At 36.9% G+C, this 19,638-nt stretch overlaps 1 protein-coding gene across 1 annotated transcript; it reads right to left on the minus strand.

The window, feature by feature from the left end:
- Positions 1-5,808: 5,808 nt before the first annotated feature.
- Positions 5,809-11,616, minus strand: LOC137388086 (uncharacterized). Its single transcript, XM_068074600.1, has one exon. It carries the CDS (start codon positions 11,614-11,616, stop codon positions 5,809-5,811), a length of 5,808 nt encoding a protein of 1,935 aa, XP_067930701.1.
- Between the last annotated feature and the right edge of the window lie 8,022 nt (positions 11,617-19,638).

The raw sequence follows: 19,638 nt of genomic DNA on the forward strand, positions 1-19,638 counted from the left end.
GTCTATTGCGTTTGTCACAAAAATTTTATCGGTGATAAAGTTATTTGTTAGATTTGTTCAGAAAAATCTTTTGAGGTGATCTGCTTCCTGTATACATGACAATGCGTCATTATTAATAGGTGATTTTGTACATACTGTAATGTGTCGGCATTACCCATGGCAAGTAACCCATACACATAACACATGCAACACAAGTGAAAACCAGAAATTTATTAATAAAATGTGCAGGATTTTAGGGTATACCAAATTTAAAAAAAAGAATACCTCAAAAAGGCCCCCTTTAAAGCTGATAAAAGTAAATACTTGGTGAAGAGTAAATAAACCACACAAAAACAGAATTAACAAATTAATGGTGAAAATGTCAAAAAGTATTAGATAATTCCACAGAAGCAGAATGAAACTTTGAATATGATATAACTTAAAATAGCGAAGTCACATTATTGAAGTTTTTTTCACACAACTCACTGATTAGTCACCTAAGTGACTCATACAGAGAGTACATAAAAGTACAATATAATATAGTAATTGTCAACTAATGATTCACTAAAAAGTAGAGTTAGTTATATCTCAACATGAAGAGAGTTCCTGGATAAACAGGTGAACTTTCAGGGTTCTTACACTTATCCCCAACTTGGGATGATATCTTCAGAAGTTTCACCTCTATTTGATTTTTCCTATTATGAACAGCATAAAGAAGAGATCTGTGGTAAACTCCTCCTTCTCTCTCTCAACCAGCATCATTTGTACAAACTGTGGTTTTTCAACTACCTCCATGTCTCCGCACATTGGATGGTATCACTTAAGCCTGAAATGTGCAGCACTTCAGTCATCAACCATCTGAAATAGTTTATCTTTGACCTAAGAATTAACCCTTTTAGCAGGTGAGTTTTTGAGCCTATTTCTGATCGCCCTGGGTAAATTAATTGAAAAAAAATTAAAACTTTGAAACTTCATTGAAAAAAAGAGAAAATTTTGAACCTTTATTGAAATGATATTATTTCGCTACCCTATGGTTGTATGATAGGTTTGTATCATATAACGAGGCATTTTACAAACAGTTTTACACCCGTTGTGCCTGTTTGAGCTATTTAGACTACCTTTACACATGTAAATTTTTAAAAAAGTTGAAAAATTTGATTGTTGTTGCGATAATGTTATATCGTTGAATAAAACATATTCTGTATTTATATTACAAATAAAGCATTTTACAAGTAGAACCATTCTTTTTAATGCATATTAGCCACTGTTTAGACTTAGTTCATAGCACATATCCATAGTCTATACAGTCTATTTGTGCTCTATAGTCTATACTGACTATTTGTGATAAGAGTTGAAGCAAGCACCTTTGCACAATCTGACTCCACAATCTTTGCATCATGTACCAATTCTAGAACCTTTGTAGCCTTGACCTCTTGGTTTAGCGCATAAAGTGCATTTCTTTCTTTTACCATCTGGAATGACTTCAAGGAAATGCCTGGCAGTTTTCCTTGCAGCTGGAGAGAAGCTAGGTCATCCTACACGTTTTCTAGGCTCACAGTAATCTCTAATCAACCCTTGGACTAACTGAATAAGAAAGCGGTGGTGGTCCATCTTCTTTCCTACAATGTTGGAATTAGCCTTGTCATCAATTAAATCAAAGTCCATTAGATTGACATCAGAAAAATTTGAGTCATGGTCTGAGTCATCAGCAATAGAATCTACCAAAACAAACTGGGCCCTTTGAGTTGATCTAGCAGGTCGTTTGGAAGATGAAGCCATGATTATAAAATGATTTTTTTGTTCATGAAAAATCAATGCTTAGACCTTACTAAGTAGAAAAGGCACATAGAAAGGGCATCGACAACGATCGCCCAAAACAAGTTGAAATACAAATATACATGTCTAAAATGTAGTTATTCAAGTTCACACAAATATTCTTTTACTTTAGAAAGTATTTAAATGAATAGAAAAATGAACACAGACTAAGAGTAAGTCTTAATACATAGTGGGCATGATAGCGACATTAATGTCGCACTACCCACTAGAATCACTATCACACAGCGACATAATGTCGTATCACCTGCAAAAGGGTTAAGCAATGTGATTATAGTCAATTCTTGCTAAAAAGGTTGCGCCATCATAACTAATTTTGTATAAATAGTATCAAATCGGATATATTGACCAGCGGTTCAATATACTTATCAGAATAAAAAGATTATCCATTTTTTAATCTCTTAAATTTCTATTGTTTGTAGACAATGCTGTGCTACAAAGAATTGCTGCATGTGTTTATTTAACAGTTAAACCCTAATTAATTCTTTCATTGTTGCTTGAGTGATTGCCATGGTTTTAGTGATAGTGTATCTGAGAGGATTTATCATCACAATCATCAGAACTATACTCTGATTCAAAGTTACCAAAATATTCGTCCGATCCATTGTCTTCAGATTCATCGATTATGTGGTCTGCAATGTTCAATAAAAACATTAAAGCATTTCGAGGAAAATGCGGTTATTATGGTATTTATTTGACATGTTGCATATTTTGCATTTACGAACGCTTCATATTTTAAAAATTTACTTTCATAAGCATTAACCATTTTTTGCACGAGTCCAAATGACTTCATGATATTATGTACGATGGTGGAGGTGAAATTTTAGGGTGTCAGATAGTCTAGCAATCTCTAGACAAATGAATGCTTTATGTACCTTCTATATTGTTTTTACTTTGATCAGTTTTACAGCAGTATTTTCTTACAACATTAATTGAAATTGTATCTGATAAAACCATATTATGATAGGACCGAGAATTAATTAGTATTCAGTATGGAAATAGTCTGGGAATAATCATTGGTTGATAAACTGCAATTAACCTAATGTGTGACTTTACTAGTTTAGAGTATGATGAATGTTCTAACACAGACTGGTTGTAAAAACTTGTGATGTGAAACTCATTCTTACCCACAAGACTCTTCACAAATGTCAGTAACTAACATTATTAGGAGAGTTAAATATTACAGTCCCGTGCTGGGTCATCGCCTACCTCCGAGTTAAAATTTCCGGTCAATTGTCAATATCCGAATGTCTTCTCAATTTTCAAAAATAATTCTAATCTGTTTCTTCAAATACAAACTACTACAAACACTTGAACTGAGATAAAGTTCTCTTGCTTTCAACTATGATTTTGGCACATGTTTTTACTTTTTTGATTGTAAAAAACATTTACAAGAAAGTTGCATTGAACTCATAATCTAACAATAACTTTCATCAATCACTGCCACAAGCCTACACTTGCACTTGTGCTTGAGAGCATTTAATGTGTATTTTAAATCCTGAATCTCTCTTTGTGCTAATCATTGTGAAGACCGTGTTTAAATAAATCTCATACAGCTGAGCCAATCAGCTGGGAGTCGTGGTACACTTTTGTAATCCAACTACTTGGAAGCTAGGTTTGGTGGACAACTTGAGGGCATGGTCTTTGTTCAAGGCCCACCCATGTTGATTAGGTGTCTGCACTAAGCACTGTGTCAACATGGTTGCTTGGAAGGAATGCAAGGTAACCAGGTTGCTCTAAGGAGAAGTAAACTGGCCCAGGGTGGAAACACAGCAGGCAAAATCTTCCACACGGTGCAGTAGTTAGATAGTATCTGAGAGTGGGAGCCTTGTGACAGCCTGTTCAATACAGTTGAACCCATTCCTTTTTTATTTTTCTTTCAGACTGCTTCATTCATTGCTGTTATTTACTGGTCAATATTAAATCAGAAAAATCTTTGCTCATCATCCAGTTTTTGTTCAGATCTTTCATACTTACTATCTGATCTAACGACACTATCTATCTGTTCTGGACTTATTAGCTTTCACATATGATTTTTTGCAGTTCAACTGTTAATGTCTGTGTATGTTTTGAATAGCTAATGACTTGTGTCAGTTTGTTGGTCTGTCCTCTTAAATTTTTTTGCTTTCGTAATTCGGTTTTTCTGACTATGCGTTTATCTCAAACTATCTTGAAGTATGCTTTTGAGAGTTATTCTGACTGTTGGTTTCTTTATATGACCGTTTTTGAAACTATGTGTGGTCTATATGTGCGAACTATAAAACTTTATCTATCTCCAAGATTTTTCCGTTCATCTTCAGAACCTGAGTGTCTATCAGCCTATCTGTATACTTTTTCAATTTATTTATTAGTTGAAATTGAACTTATTTATCTGTCCTGAATGAGAGCCTTGTGACAGCCTGTACAAAATAGTTGGACTCAATCCTTTTGTGACTTTTCATTCAGGCTGCTTTATTTATTGCTGTTATTTAAGGGTCAATTTTAAGTAAACACAAACTTTATCCACCTTTCAATTTTTTGGTCAGATATATGATACTTGCTTTTTGGTCTAACTATGTATCTGTTCTGAATCTATCAGTTTTTACATCTGATTTTCTGCAGTCTGACTGTTAGTCTCTGTGTATGTTTTGAATGGTTAATGATTTGTGTCAGTCTGTGTGTCTGTCTACTTAACTGTATATGCATCTGTAGTTCTTTTTTCTTTCTATGCGTCTAACTCAAAATACCCTTCTGTATGTTTTTGACAGTTGTTCTGACAGTTGGTTTCTTTCTCAGCCCGTTTTAGAAACTGTGTGTGGTCTATTCAATTTGTTTATTTGTTGAACTTAAGCTTGTTTATTTGTTCTCTCATTCATTAATTTGTTTGTCCATCTTTTTGTATGTTGTCTGCTAGTATATTTGTATGTTTATCTGTTAATTCGTTCATCCACCGCTTCCATCGATTGTTTGTCTGCTCATCTGTCTGTTATCTGAAGCTGAACATCAGAAGTTTGAATTACACAGAAAGTAATAATTTATTCCAATCTCTAACCGTGTCTTTAGACAGATTAGCAGACGGACAGATGAACACACATTGCTCTATTATAGCACAGAATACCTTCATTGTTTATCAAAGAGTTATAGGTTTTTGGAATGTTGGAAGAACTATATATATATATATATATATATATATATATATATATATATATATATATATATATATATATATATATATATATATTGTAGCTGTACCAGGTTATGTCTAAGGGTGTGCGTCTACGGGTGCAATAGGACTAGACACAATTCTTTGTGGTTGAATAGGTTATTTTATTATGCGTGCCAGTTCTTGGTATGCACCGTGAAAGCTAAAATAAAAGTCGTAATGTTAAGCGCAAAATACGTAAAATCGGCAAGAATGCGATAGGAAATACGTTTATAAAAAAAAGATTAGTAATTACCTTTTGCCCTTTAATGTTCTGGTACGGCTAGGTTTGTGTTAGTTTATAATCATATATGAGTTGTCTCGCCGTAGTGGTTTCTAACTAATAAAGAAAACAGATTTTAAGAAATATTAATACGCAAATAATTCAAGTTGGTTAAAAAGAAAAACGACAAAATCAGAAATTGGATAAATATTAAATGGTAAATACCTTGTACTTAAGAATAGAGTGGTATAGTTGTCCAATACACGGTATATTAACTCAACCAAACTACAGAGACCGGTGTGACCAACTGATCTACACTAGATGAAAAGCGTAGGTAATCCTAAGCCGTTCTGCATGACTAACTGAGAAAACGGCACTAAAACTATCGGCCGATACCGCCCCGTGACCGGACGCATTGTAACGGCGAAAACGCACCCCAGCCAAATAGTTTCACTGCACCACTCACACGCATTGACTCAGCATTGTTAGTTTCGTTAAGGCATAAATTAACTAAGTTAAATATAAGGGTTAGTCCAATATAAAAGGCTGTCCTTTACACTCCCCCCGGAAATCTTTCCTGGAAGGAACGATTTCAAACTCGAGTCAGAATGATCAGCTTGTTCAGCGGTCTTTCTATCTCCGTAGCTTGTTTGATAGCTCTACCTTGTCGGTCTAATTGAGTGTTGCCTAGTGTTAACTTCGCTCTTCTAGCTCTTCCATCATGACTTTTGATCATCTCTGTTACTTTAGCCAGCTTCCACTGGTTTCGTAGTGGGTTAGCATCCATCACAAAAACTATGTCGCCGACTTTTAGCGACTCTTTCTCATCGGTCCACTTCTGCCTATGCTGCAAGGTTTGCAGATATCCCAGCCTCCATTTCTTCCAGAAGACATTGGCCAAATGTTGTATTCTTCGCCACTGTTTTCTGGAGTAGGCGTCTGCGTCTTTGAAGTCCCCTGGTGGTGGTAGGCAAACATCTGATTTGAAGTGCAGCAGGTGGTTTGGTGTGAGAGGATAGCTGTTGGGGTCATTTAGATCTTCCACTGTGAGCGGTCTGCTGTTTATAATGTTGGTAGCCTCGTAGAAGAGTGTTCGGAGAGAAGAACTAGTGAGCTGTGCGTGTCTTTCTTGGATTAGTCCTTCCAGAGCCTGTCTCGCTGTTCTAATTTGTCTTTCCCAAACGCCTCCCATGTGGCTCGACGATGGGGTGTTAAAAAGAAATTCACATTCAAACTTTTCTGCAAGTTTTTTGTGCAGTTCTTCATTTATTTCAGCCAGGTTTTTTTTCAGTTCTGTCTGTGCACCTCTGAAATTAGTGCCTTGGTCTGAATAGAGTGACTTCACATTGCCTCGCATGGCTATTAGGCATCTGAGTGAGTTCAGAAACGCATCCGTGGTCAAATCGTCTAGCATTTCTATGTGGACTGCCCGAGATGTTAGGCATGTGAACATCAGTCCGTAGCGTTTAACTTCACGGCGTCCATCTTTGGCGTGAAACGGCCCAAAACAATCCATTCCGGAGTAGTGGAATGGTGTGGCTGGTTCCAATCGTACGGCTGGTAGGTCCGCCATTTTTTGAGTCTCCGTATTTCCTCTCAGTTTTTTGCATATTACGCAATTGTGTATTACCGTAGACACTGCGGTAGATAGTCCTGTGATCCAATATCCGTTCTGTCGTATTGTAGCAGTTGTCAGTCCTCTTCCAGAGTGACCAGTTAGTCGATGATAGTACTGTACGATCAAGTTTGTGATGTGGCATGTCTTTGGCAGAATTGCTGGGTGCTTCAAGTCGATGGTGAGAGTGGTAGAGTATTTTAGCCTCCCTCCTATGCGTATGATACCATCGTCATCTGTGTACGGGTCTAACTGTTTAAGATGTTTGTTCTCTAGTCGACTTTGGGCTGTTTTGATGATTAGCCTGATAGCTTTTTTTCTCAGTTGTAGGGGTGTTAGTTTTTGTTTTTTCTTATGTATGGCAACCCTGATGAACACCGCAAAGGTGTTGATTAGCGTTTCCCATTTAGAGTACCGCTCCATCATCCCTAAAAGTCCAGGTATTTCTTTTACAGAAGTAGAGAGGCAACGTGCTTCAGGGAGCTTATCCGTTGTTTTTTCCAGTTTCGTTGTGGGTATTTTGATATCTGACTGCTGAAGGAAACTTGGTGGATTAATCCAATGTCGAATTATGTCTTTCACTTCAGAACCCCTGGATGCGTGGTCAGCAGGGTTATTTCCAGATGCTATGTGGTGCCATTGTGTAGGTGTTGACACGTCTCGAATTTGCTGGATACGATTTGCTACGTAGACTTTGAATTTCTTAGCATCATTTGAAATGTAGTTTAGTACAATCATAGAATCACACCAGTAGTGTGTAGCAGTGTTGGCCGGCAGCAAGTCTTTCAGCTCCCTCTCAAGTACGCTCACTAGTTGCGTGGCAACAACAGCAGCTTGAAGTTCCATGCGCGGAATCGTGATCATCTTGAGGGGTGCCACTCTTGCTTTTCCAAGCAGGTAACTACACTTCACTTCTCCTTCTTTGGTTATTTGTCTGAGGTAGGCACATGCACCATAGCCAGTGGTGCTTGCATCCGAAAAGCAGTGTATTTCACTTTTAGCAGCATCTTCCTCTATTATGTTAGATCTTACTATACGTAGTTCTGAAAGATCTCGTAGTCCTCTTGTCCACTTGTGCCACATTGGTGTCAGGTCAGATGGTAGTTTACTTTCCCAATCTGCTTTGCGTCTACACAGCTCCTGTAGTATTTGTTTTCCCGTAATTATGAAAGGTGCTAGGAACCCTAGCGGATCATATATTGAAGCTATCAGAGATAGTATTTCTCGTCTAGTTTGCATCTCCTTAGAGACCGGCATGGTAAAACGAAAGGTGTCCGTTTCTACACACCAGAGTACTCCTAATGCTCTCTCTGGTTGTGTTGGAGTAGTCGTGGTTATAGTGGCTTCCTGCAGGTTCTGGGATCTTTCTGAAGGGGGAACAGTTTCCAGCACCTCTGATGAGTTTGTTACAAATTTGTGTAGTCTGATGTTGCCTTTCTTGCAGAGATCTCTAGCTGACTCTATAAGCTCCTTTGCTTCTTGCTCACTACTGACTGATATCAATCCGTCATCTACATAAAGAGATTGTTGAATGAAGTCTGCAGCTTTCGGATGTGTGCTCTGGTGTTTCTGTGCCAGATATCTCAATCCGAATGTGGCGCAACCAGGTGAAGATGTAGCGCCGAAAAGATGCACAACCATTCTGTATACCTTGACTGTCTCCATTTTGTCATCCCACCACAGGAATCTGAAGTAGTCTCTGTCATGCTCCGCCACCCGAAACTGATGAAACATTTTCTCGATGTCACACATGATGGCAATTTTCTTTGCTCTGAATCTCAGAAGCACTCCTAATAATCCATTCAGGAGATCGGGACCTTGCAGTAAGTGGTCGTTGATGGACTGTTGTCTGAACTTCGCACTGCCATCATATACTACTCTGATCTTGCCAGGTTTCTTTGAGTGAAAAACTGCGAAGTGTGGTAAAAACCAACACTCTCCTTTCTTTCCAGGTGTGGTGACCTCTTCTGCATGACCCTGATCCAGTAAGTTGGTCATAAACTCTGTGTACTGCTGTCTGAACATAGGTTCGCTTTGGAGTTTTTTTCCTAGTAGATGGAGTCGTTTCTCGGCCATCTTTTGGTTGTCTGGTAGACTGGTAGGTCTCTCACGAAACGGCAGTGGCATGGTGACAAAGTCCTCAGAATCCTGGTGGATGTTCTTGCTCAGTTGTTGCAGAAATGATCTATCTTCCATAGAGATTGCTTTGCTATGGTCTTTAATGTCTGTGAAATCTGTCTGCATGATTTTTGTAATCTCGTTTGAAAAATTCTTTTCCTTTATCGTTGTTTTGCATTCAAAAGCTAGCTGATTTCCAGCCTCTGACTCTTTCATGATTACTCTGTGGCTGATTCCTAATCTATCTGCACTTTCTCTCTGGTCTACTGTGCCCACGATGCTCCATCCCAATTCAGTCTTGACAGCGTAAGGAACATTACCCTCTGCTCTGATGGTCTCTATTGGGGCTAATGCACTCATGCAATCATATCCTATCAGCAGACCAGCATCACACTCAAAGAGTTCTTCTAGCTCATTCTCCACGTGTTGAAGATGAGGCCAGGAAGTAGTTTTGCTTCTTGTAGGAACATGATCTTTGTCAAATGGAATAAACTGTCTTGTGTATGTCGGTGGAAGGTTCAGTTTCTTAGACTGCCTGTATCCTCTTACTTGAAGGTTACTGATCTTCAGACTTTCTGTTGTTTCTTTCTTGGAAGTGAGGGTAGTGATTGTCAGGTTTGTTTTAGTTGCTGGGCATTTGAGCTTGTCAAACAGGTTGTCTAACATGAAGGTAGAGCTGCTCTGGGTATCGAGCATGGCATAGGTAAGTAGTTCCTGATGAGGTTTATTCTTGTGTGACACCCAAACAGGTACAATCATTGCTGATGTAAATCCGTCTGTTGTGCTCTGTACTTTGCCGCAGGTTTGAACAGTTTCAATATTTTCTTTCTTCTTTTCTTCAGGTTTCTCCTCGGTATGTAGGCAGTCAGGGTGGCGTCTGGAGCATTTGGTACACTGCGCTCTATTCTGACACATTTTGTACGAATGACCAGGCCGCAGGCAACCAAAGCATAGCTGCTTCTCTTTGATCAGTTTTATCACCTCTGCGTGAGGCTTCCTGCGTAGATGACCACAGTCAACACTCATATGATTGGTCATTTCACAGTTGTAGCAAAATTTATGGGAAGGCCGACTTGAAGTTTTCTTCTCGGTAAGTGTCTTCTCTGTTGATTTGACAGTTAGTGTAGCTGACTTTTTGGGTTTGTTGTTTATAGCTGGCTTCACCATTGCAGTAGCACCACGACTTTCTGTTGTCACCTCTGTCCCATTAACTTCTACTTCATCTTGTAGAAATTCTGTCAGGTCTTTCAGCTTTGGATATACTTTGTGTTTGCGTTTGTATGACGTGACTTTTCTCTTCCATTGATTGACTAGCCAGTCTGGTAGCTTATCGACTACCTTTCGTATCTCACTCCAATCATTTAGTGAGCACAAAGCTGGAACGTCATCCATGGTAATTAGACACTGATGCAGAAATTCTGAATAGTCGGTGAGTGCATTTTGGTCTTTACCACCAATCTTTGGCCAGCTGTCCAATTCTTTCTTGTAGGCATCGCATATCTTGAAGTCATCGCCAAACTTCTCTCTCAAAGCCTGTCGGGCTTGTTTGGTAGCATTAGGTGACTTCAATCTGAAGTAGCGCTGTATCGTTTTTCTAGCTGGACCTGCTACGCTTCTCTGTAGATGTCTCATCTTTTCCTCTTCAGATATTCCACTTTTGTCGACTACTGCTGAAAATGCCATCTCCCAGTCAGCATACTCCAGAGGATCTCCATTGAACACGTACAGGCTGGGTACTGGTACTCTTTGCAGCTCCATGCTCTGCGCAAAACTTGTAGCAATCGCCTGTGCGAACTCCTTGGCTAGTGCTATACCTCCATGTGTGTCTTGACTAGAGCAGCTTAGAAGGTCTGTTTCTTTGCTGCTAGTTTCCCTTTTCATTGCCTCAACCAAAGCTCGTGTTTTGGAAACAGCTGACTTAACAGATTGACTGTGAACGGATGATGTGGTGTGTATACTGGACTTTTGTTCTACCACACTGTCCTCTTCTTCAGAGTTTGCCCCTTCGTCATTACATTCTTCTGCGGCGAAGAGTAGCTGATTTGCTTTTCGAGTGAGGCTTCTGACATTCTGACTAATCTTGTCCATGTCCTGTTGAGTACTGCCATACAGCTTTCCATTTGACCATCTGCGTAAATCTTCATATACTTGGATTATTTCCTGATCCACTTTCGCTAGGGTGCCGATCCAGGTCTCCAGCTTTGTGGTTCGGGTAGGGCTGCTAGCCATGTCTTTCTGACAGTCAGCGAATGTACTAAAAGCCTTCGATTTCAGTTGTGAGAATTTGTTTTGTAAAGATTGAATTATAGTGTCGCGAAACGTACCTACAGTAGCATGCAGCTCAGCCATAGTTTGACATAACTCTGAGATTTCTTCACTCAGCTCATTTTCCTCATCATGTGATACACCTTTAAGTGTCTTAAAAATTTCATCTATCAGCAGCATAGTGTAATTGTATGGTTTAGTGTACTCCAAAAACTCTTTCAGTTCCTCAGGCTCTAGCGACACATCAGTACCAGTACTATCACCAATGTTAGCTGCTTGTTGTATTTTAGTGCTTATGTTGAGTACAGCATTGTTTGCATCCGATAGCTCAGCTTTGATAAAGGGTCTCAATGCATCTTCATTCATATGACGTAAGCTACGCCTGTAGGCCTGTACACTCATGCTTGGTTGAGTAATACAACGGAGTTATAGTACATGTATGTGGAAATTTTACTAGATTTATCAGGCTGCCTAATTGTTTACTCAAGTTTGGCTAACAATACAATGACATGCGCGGAATGAGGGCACAGGAAAACAACACAGGCTGTCGGAACCCCAACGCAATCACAACACGCCCTCCAGCAGGAACCAGTAAGGGCCAACGATATCAGGGCTTCAACTATTGTGAATCCCCCGAAACTGAATAAATCGGTAAAGCAGTAACTTTTCAAAGCAGAATTGGTCAACCCAGTCTCTGTTTACAAATAATCTGATTGTAGAGTAAACTAAGGAATAGAATGAGAAAGGATTAAAGGAAAATTAAACAAAATTCTGTATAAAGTAACTAGATAAGGTTCAGGTTTAAGTGTAGATAGATAACGTTCGTAGATGTGTTTACTTAGCTGTCCGTCGTTCCGTAACGGTGTGCAACGTCTGCGTATCTTGTTTCCAACGGCGTCTCCGGTTCCTGGACAGGGTAGTCTGGTTGATAGTCTCGATAGGTAAGCTTTCACTGTAGCTGTACCAGGTTATGTCTAAGGGTGTGCGTCTACGGGTGCAATAGGACTAGACACAATTCTTTGTGGTTGAATAGGTTATTTTATTATGCGTGCCAGTTCTTGGTATGCACCGTGAAAGCTAAAATAAAAGTCGTAATGTTAAGCGCAAAATACGTAAAATCGGCAAGAATGCGATAGGAAATACGTTTATAAAAAAAAGATTAGTAATTACCTTTTGCCCTTTAATGTTCTGGTACGGCTAGGTTTGTGTTAGTTTATAATCATATATGAGTTGTCTCGCCGTAGTGGTTTCTAACTAATAAAGAAAACAGATTTTAAGAAATATTAATACGCAAATAATTCAAGTTGGTTAAAAAGAAAAACGACAAAATCAGAAATTGGATAAATATTAAATGGTAAATACCTTGTACTTAAGAATAGAGTGGTATAGTTGTCCAATACACGGTATATTAACTCAACCAAACTACAGAGACCGGTGTGACCAACTGATCTACACTAGATGAAAAGCGTAGGTAATCCTAAGCCGTTCTGCATGACTAACTGAGAAAACGGCACTAAAACTATCGGCCGATACCGCCCCGTGACCGGACGCATTGTAACGGCGAAAACGCACCCCAGCCAAATAGTTTCACTGCACCACTCACACGCATTGACTCAGCATTGTTAGTTTCGTTAAGGCATAAATTAACTAAGTTAAATATAAGGGTTAGTCCAATATAAAAGGCTGTCCTTTACATATATATATATATATATATATATATATATATAAATATATATATATATAAATAAATATATATATATATATATATATATATATATATATATATATATATATATATATATATATATATATATATATATATATATATATATATATATATATATGTATTACATTTCTTTATATATCAAATTATACTACACAAAAATCATAAAACAGAAAGGAAAAAGAGCAACGGTCAGCCATTAAATTCAAAGAAATGGTTTAACATATATGTACAGTGTTTGAAATACCTTTGCCTGCTAAGGGTACGGATATTAGGTGGTAGATCGCTAAAGCAACTAGCAATGATGTTTTTGCAATAATTTGTAAACGTAGTATACAAGTTGTTTTTATCATGTGAGTTGAAATGAGTGGAAAACCTGTAACTGTCATGTAAAGACCAAATCCTTAGCTCACCTCACAGTGTATTCTTATATGAGCATGTATTTGCTGACTTCACTCTATTGTACAACTGTGTTAAGAGATCTATTATTTCTCAAAATGGCTCAGTGTTGTAGGTAAAATTCTGTACATGTATATATTTACATATATGTATACATGGGTACAACAAACACGCTACAATACACACGAGTTGACTCATAAAATACTATACACCAACCTGTAGACAGGATTGAGATTATCTTAAGAATATTCTAGATAAATAAGACAGAGCGCAATGAATAGACAGTATTTAACCTATTTAAATAGTAAAAATAAGAAAATGCTTTATTGGCAATCATAATTTTGATGTTAAAAATAATGCTTCTGTGAAATTTTTATAATATTTTTTACATATTGTAACAAAACAATTTTGTGAAAATTTCACACGTATTAAATGGAATGGACAAAGACATTATTAGTGTATTTATAAATAAATGAGTTGCAAGCAATTCATAGCTCAGCTATTTTATGCAATGAATTAAAACTATAACCTCGACCATGAAAAAGTCAAAATTAGCATTATGATTTACTAATTCATTGCATGCAGCACATCTTTTTATGTACGTATGTGCACAAAGCTCTGTTTTTTCATTAAAAAGAATAATTCTAAAAATTATTTAAAAATGATTTAATACATTTTTTAATCACCAAGTATGGGAATGATTATTGGTTGATAGACTACCTACAATAAACCTAATGTGTTACTTCCTTAACGTAGAATATGATGAATATTCTAACACTAATTGGTTGTAACAACTAATGAGGTGAACCTCGGTTTACTTGAAACACTCTTTACAAACATCAGTAGATAACACTAATGAAGAGATGAAACAATATTTAGTACCGTTTTTAGTCATTGCTTAACTCTGAGATTAAATTTCCGACCAGTTGTCAATTTCTGATTGTCTTGTCAACTTTCAATAAGTATTCTCATGTGTCCCTTCAAATACAAACTGCTGCATCAAAACTCAGATAAAGCTTTGTTGCTGTTAACTAAGATTGTGGCAAATGCTCTTACTTTCTTGATTGTAGAAAAATACAAGAAAGTTGTATTGAACTCTGAATCTATCAAAAACTGCCCACAATCACTCCCACATGCATACACTGGCACTTGTGCATACAGACAGTTAGCGCACCATTAAAACTCTCAATCTCTTGTTCGGCTAATCATTGTGAAAATCATGTTCAAATAAACTGCAAACAACTCAACAAAGCGGCTGAGAATAGTGGTGCGCTCTTGCATTCCATCTGCTTGGAAGCTAGGTTTGGTAGATGATTTGAGGACGTGGTCTTTGTTCAAGGCACACTTATGTTGATTATGTGTCCGCACTAAGCACTGTGTCAACTTGGTTACTCGGAAGGAATTCTAGGTAACCTATTTGCTCAAAGGAAAAGTGAGCTGGCCCAGGGTGGAAACACAGCAAGCAAAAGCTTCCACACGGTGCAGTAGTTGGATAGCATCTGAGAGTGGGAGACTTGTGATAGCCTGTGCAAAATACTTGGACTCAATCCTTTTCTGACTTTTCGTTCAGACTGCTTTGTTTATTGCCGTTATTTAAGGGTCAATTTTATGTAAACGCAAACTTTATCCACCTTTAAGATTTTTAGCCAGACATATCATACTTGCTTTCTGGTGTAACTATGTATCTATTCTGAATTTATCAGTTTTCACATCTGATTTTCTGCGGTCTGACTGTTAGTGTCTGTGTATGTTTTGAATAGCTAATGATTTGTGTCAGTCAGTGTGTCTGTCTACTTAACTGTATGTGCATCTTTAGTTCTTTTTGCTTTCTATGCGTCTCAAACTACCCTCCTGTATATTTTTGACAGTTGTTCTGACAGGTGGTTTCCTTCTCTGCCCGTTTTAGAAACTATGTGCGGTCTATTCAATTTATTTATTTGTTGAACTTTAGCTTATTTATTTGTCGTCTACTTATTCATTTGTTTTTCCAGCTTTTTTTAAGCTTTTTTGTCTGCTAGTCTATTTGGATGTTTATCTGTTAATCGGGTCATCCACCGCTACCACTGATTGTTTGTCTGTTCATCTGTTTGTTATCTCACTTCGTGTCAGTGGATCATTTCATAAAGCATTTTTATGAGCTTCAGCGAGTTGAGACTTTAGCTCACAGTTATCATGTGTTGTTATCTACTATGTTGCTATCATCTCAATAGTTTCTGATGACTGCCATAGCTCATTGTTGTGTGTATATTCAGATCAATTCTGAAATGGCTAGAGCATTTTAAATAATCTTATCTAAAATGTTGTTTGAGACTCAATAGATTCTTTCATGGACTGACCATAGCTCAAAAACTCACAATTATTGTTCATTATTATCTACTATGCTGTCTGCACCTACTAATATGAGCAGTTCAAGTTTATTCCTTACCTTGATGCAAAGAAAGTGAATACATCATTTACTGAAATTTATCTTTACATTGGGAAAGATAACAACCATTTCTATTTGGTATCATTTCTACACCAATAAAAAACAGATCAATTATTAATAAACTACACACGCTCATATGACTATCACAGATTTGTACTGCTTTTTATGCACAACTCGATCTCAAATTATAGATGTACCACCACCATCACTCATTGCAACTATATTGACAATTGTTGATGTAAAAATTATGATTAATGCGATAACTTATTTACTAGTTTCACGATTTAATGTTATTCAATGTTCATTGCGATTGTCACAGAAATTTTATCAGTAATAAAGTTATTTGTTAGATTTGTTCAGGCATTTCTTATAAAATGATCTACTTCCTGTATATATGACAATGCGTCATTATCAATAAATAAACTTGCATGTGCTGCACTGCGTTGCTTGTACCCATGTACAAGTAATACATACATATAACACATGCAGCGCAAGTGAAAATCAGAAATTTTTTAATAAAATGTGCAGGATCTTAAGGTATACCAAACTTTCAAAGAAAGAATACTTCAAAACAGTCCCTCTTCATAGCTGATAAAAATATATACTGTGTGAAGAGCAAGTGAACCAAACAAAAACGGAAATAACAATTAATGGTGCAACTGTCAAGAGATATTAGAAAATTCCACAAAAGCAGAAGTGGCTATTTAACATGAATTACCATAAAAGAGTGAAGTCAAATAAAGCCAATTATTTTTCACATAACTCACTGATTAGTCAACTAAGTGAATCATACAGAGAGTACATAAAAGTACAATATAATATAGTAACTGTCAACTAATGATTCACTAAGAAGTAGAGTTAGTTATAACTCAACATGAAGAGAGTTCCTGGTTAAACAGACTGGTAGTCCGGTGTGCCATGAGTTACTCTCAGGTGTTCGAGTAAAGCACATAGTTTAACTATGTGCAGAACTATTTGGATGCGTCAGCACATGATTCATTGGTAAAGGTAATAGATTGGTGAGCCTTAAAACCAAATATCAGGAATTCAATTCCTGAAAGGGAATATACTTTTTTAGCCTCCAACTGTGGCACTGAACAGATGGGCTTGGCTCTTATTATAGTAAAGCTTGCAGCAAAGACTACCATATTAATTGGTATAAGGAAACTGAATAAAGAAAGTAGATTAACAAACCGACAAGAGCATTAGTTTCCATCAAACTACTTGTACTATGGGTAACTCAAATTTGTTCATGATCTATTTTTATTAAAAATAATTGTAAAAAATTAGATTTTAACAACAAAATTAACAAGTTTAACTGGTTCGATAGAAAGTGAATAACATACACAACATTTGACATGCATTTTATAATTTTAAAACCTTTTTGCTAAATACAAAAAGGCTAAACGAAAAACAATATTGGCTTTTTATGTTCCATTAACGTTGCAATTAGAAAGTTAGAAAGTTTTTACAAAGATCTTGTTTAGCGACTCTCCTCTGTTTTGCATTTTTTATTAAACGAAACTAATCATGTACGTGGGTAAAAGGCAGAAGAGTGTGGGGCAGAAAAAAGGTCTGTAGCGACCAAATCTGGGAATTGTTTGAACCCTCTTAAAAATATTGTTTCCCTTAAATGCAGAGGAAGTTGATTTGATAATAAACTACATGATATAAAAGTTGTTTCCTCACCCCGGTTAACCCATATGGGTGGTAATTTCTGCTCTAACTCGGGTCTCTTACCAGAGACCTGTGAGTTTGAGCACTCGCCTCAAGATCTTAGCTGTTCCCAATATCACACTTTTCTGCAACTCACTCGAGTTGATTGCTGGCGGTATCTGAGCAAGCCACATTGTATGCGCAGGTGTTTTTGCGCCCAGTTCACCAATGACTATTGAAATAAACCCAAATAGATTGATGTCTAGGCGGGCCAGCACAAGCAAGCCATTTAGAAGAAGGGTGGAGTCTAACGTCTATGGTCGTAAAAACTATATAACAAGCCTGATGAGTCCAGAGAGAGAGAGAGCAGAGCAACTGAAAGTCTAACCATTGCAGTTCTTGTGCACATCAAGTGACTCTAACTATCTTGTATCCTCATATACAAATCTCAATGTTTGTCCAACTGCACTTCTGTACTTCTGTCTGTCTGGTTATAACAATAAAGTTTTAAGAATGAGATAGCCGCCACAAACTAGATTTAAACTCACAACTTTCAGTTATGCGGATAGCCATTTATATAATACACTACACTATGCAACTGGCTATACCATGGAATAAATTGGGTGCAAACTTAGAACACATGCCAATCTTTTATGGCTTCAGTTAAACACTGCAGCTAGCGTTACACCTAATGTCATACCAGAAGAAAAATGCATGCCCAGATGTGATGAAAAATGCTTAAACTCATATAACCAGCAAGACTATTGCAATTACTATAGATCTGTAATAGACACTGCAGCTTTTACGGTTTGAATTACGCAAAAATATACCCAGAAACCAACAGCAGCACCGTACCAAAAACAGCACAGTACACAGAAATAAACTAGCTCCTTTGTTTAAAAGTTCCAATAGTAAATGTTGCATATGTTTATTAAAAGTATATTTTCCGTAAATAATTTTTTTATTACCCTTTCAATTCCCATTCCATTCACCTAGTATTGATGTATTTGTTGCGGTTGCATAAAACATTTTTAATCTGAAAGTGGGTTGGTTTCTTGTGAAGTGATGAAAGGTCACAGTGGATACTTCCCACATGGATGTATAATATCTGTGTGAACCTTTACCATAAATTATTATCAACTTAACACGCGAATTTAACAATTAATATATCTTTAACATGGGATTTTTTTGGCATGGAACAGAAAATTTCAGCAAAGACTTGATTCTATATCAACTTCTAGCATATGACACTTCGATTTTTTTTAAACTATTCTGTTTTCAATGTAAGAGTGGAGAAGATGTACCAATTAAAAATATAACAGATGTACTAACTGAATTAAACTGCACTAGCTAATTTAGATCAGAGTATGTTACACTACATATCTTTACCACTGCTTCACCTCTGAAGCCACCATATTAGTCTGTAGCTTTGTCCACATGCCTCTGCGGCAAAGTAGCAACTCTGTTTTTATTATTTTACTAATAAAACCTTTAAACCTTAAAACTTTTAAACCTGATTTATTTTTTACATTTTTACATATTTAGAAAAATGCATTTGCCTTAATTTTATGTGTCTTTATACTCTGGAAGTCTAGTGCGTAAGATAACCAGGTGTGTCAATAAAACACAGAGAATAACTACGTGCACAACTACTGTGTAGTACTGCTCAGCGGGTGGTTAACTCAGGTGATGGAACATCAGGTTGCTGAGCTGAACCTCAAGAGTTTGAATTACACAGGAAGTAATGATTTATTTCAATCTTTAACTGTGTCTTCAGACAGATTAGCAGACGGACAGACGGACACACATTGCTCTATTATTGCACAGATTACCTTCAGTGTTTATCAAAGAGATATAGATTTTTGTCGTGTAGAAAGAACTATATATATATATATATATATATATATATTTATATATACATTACTTTATGGGAAATAATTTCAATTCAAATATATTATTTTCAAATTATACCTTACAACACTCATAAAACAAAAAGGAAAAAGAGCAACAGTCAGCCACTAAAATCAAATAAATGGTTTAATATACAGTGTTTGAAATACCTTTGTCTGCTGAAGGTACGAATATTAGGAGGTAGATCACTAAAGCAGCTAGCGATGTTGTCTTGGAATAATTTGTACACCTCGTAGATAAGTTGTTTATAGCATGTGAATTGAAATGAGTGGAAAACCTGTAACTGTCCTATAAAAACTGAGTGTTTAGT

Source organism: Watersipora subatra, chromosome 2 (assembly GCF_963576615.1).
Source record: "Watersipora subatra chromosome 2, tzWatSuba1.1, whole genome shotgun sequence".
In the NCBI taxonomy this organism is placed as follows: domain Eukaryota; kingdom Metazoa; phylum Bryozoa; class Gymnolaemata; order Cheilostomatida; family Watersiporidae; genus Watersipora; species Watersipora subatra.

What these genes read in the sequence shown, in the direction of transcription:
- LOC137388086 (XM_068074600.1), bottom strand. Translation starts at nt 11,616, where the DNA reads ATGAGTGTACAGGCCTACAGGCGTAGCTTACGTCATATGAATGAAGAT.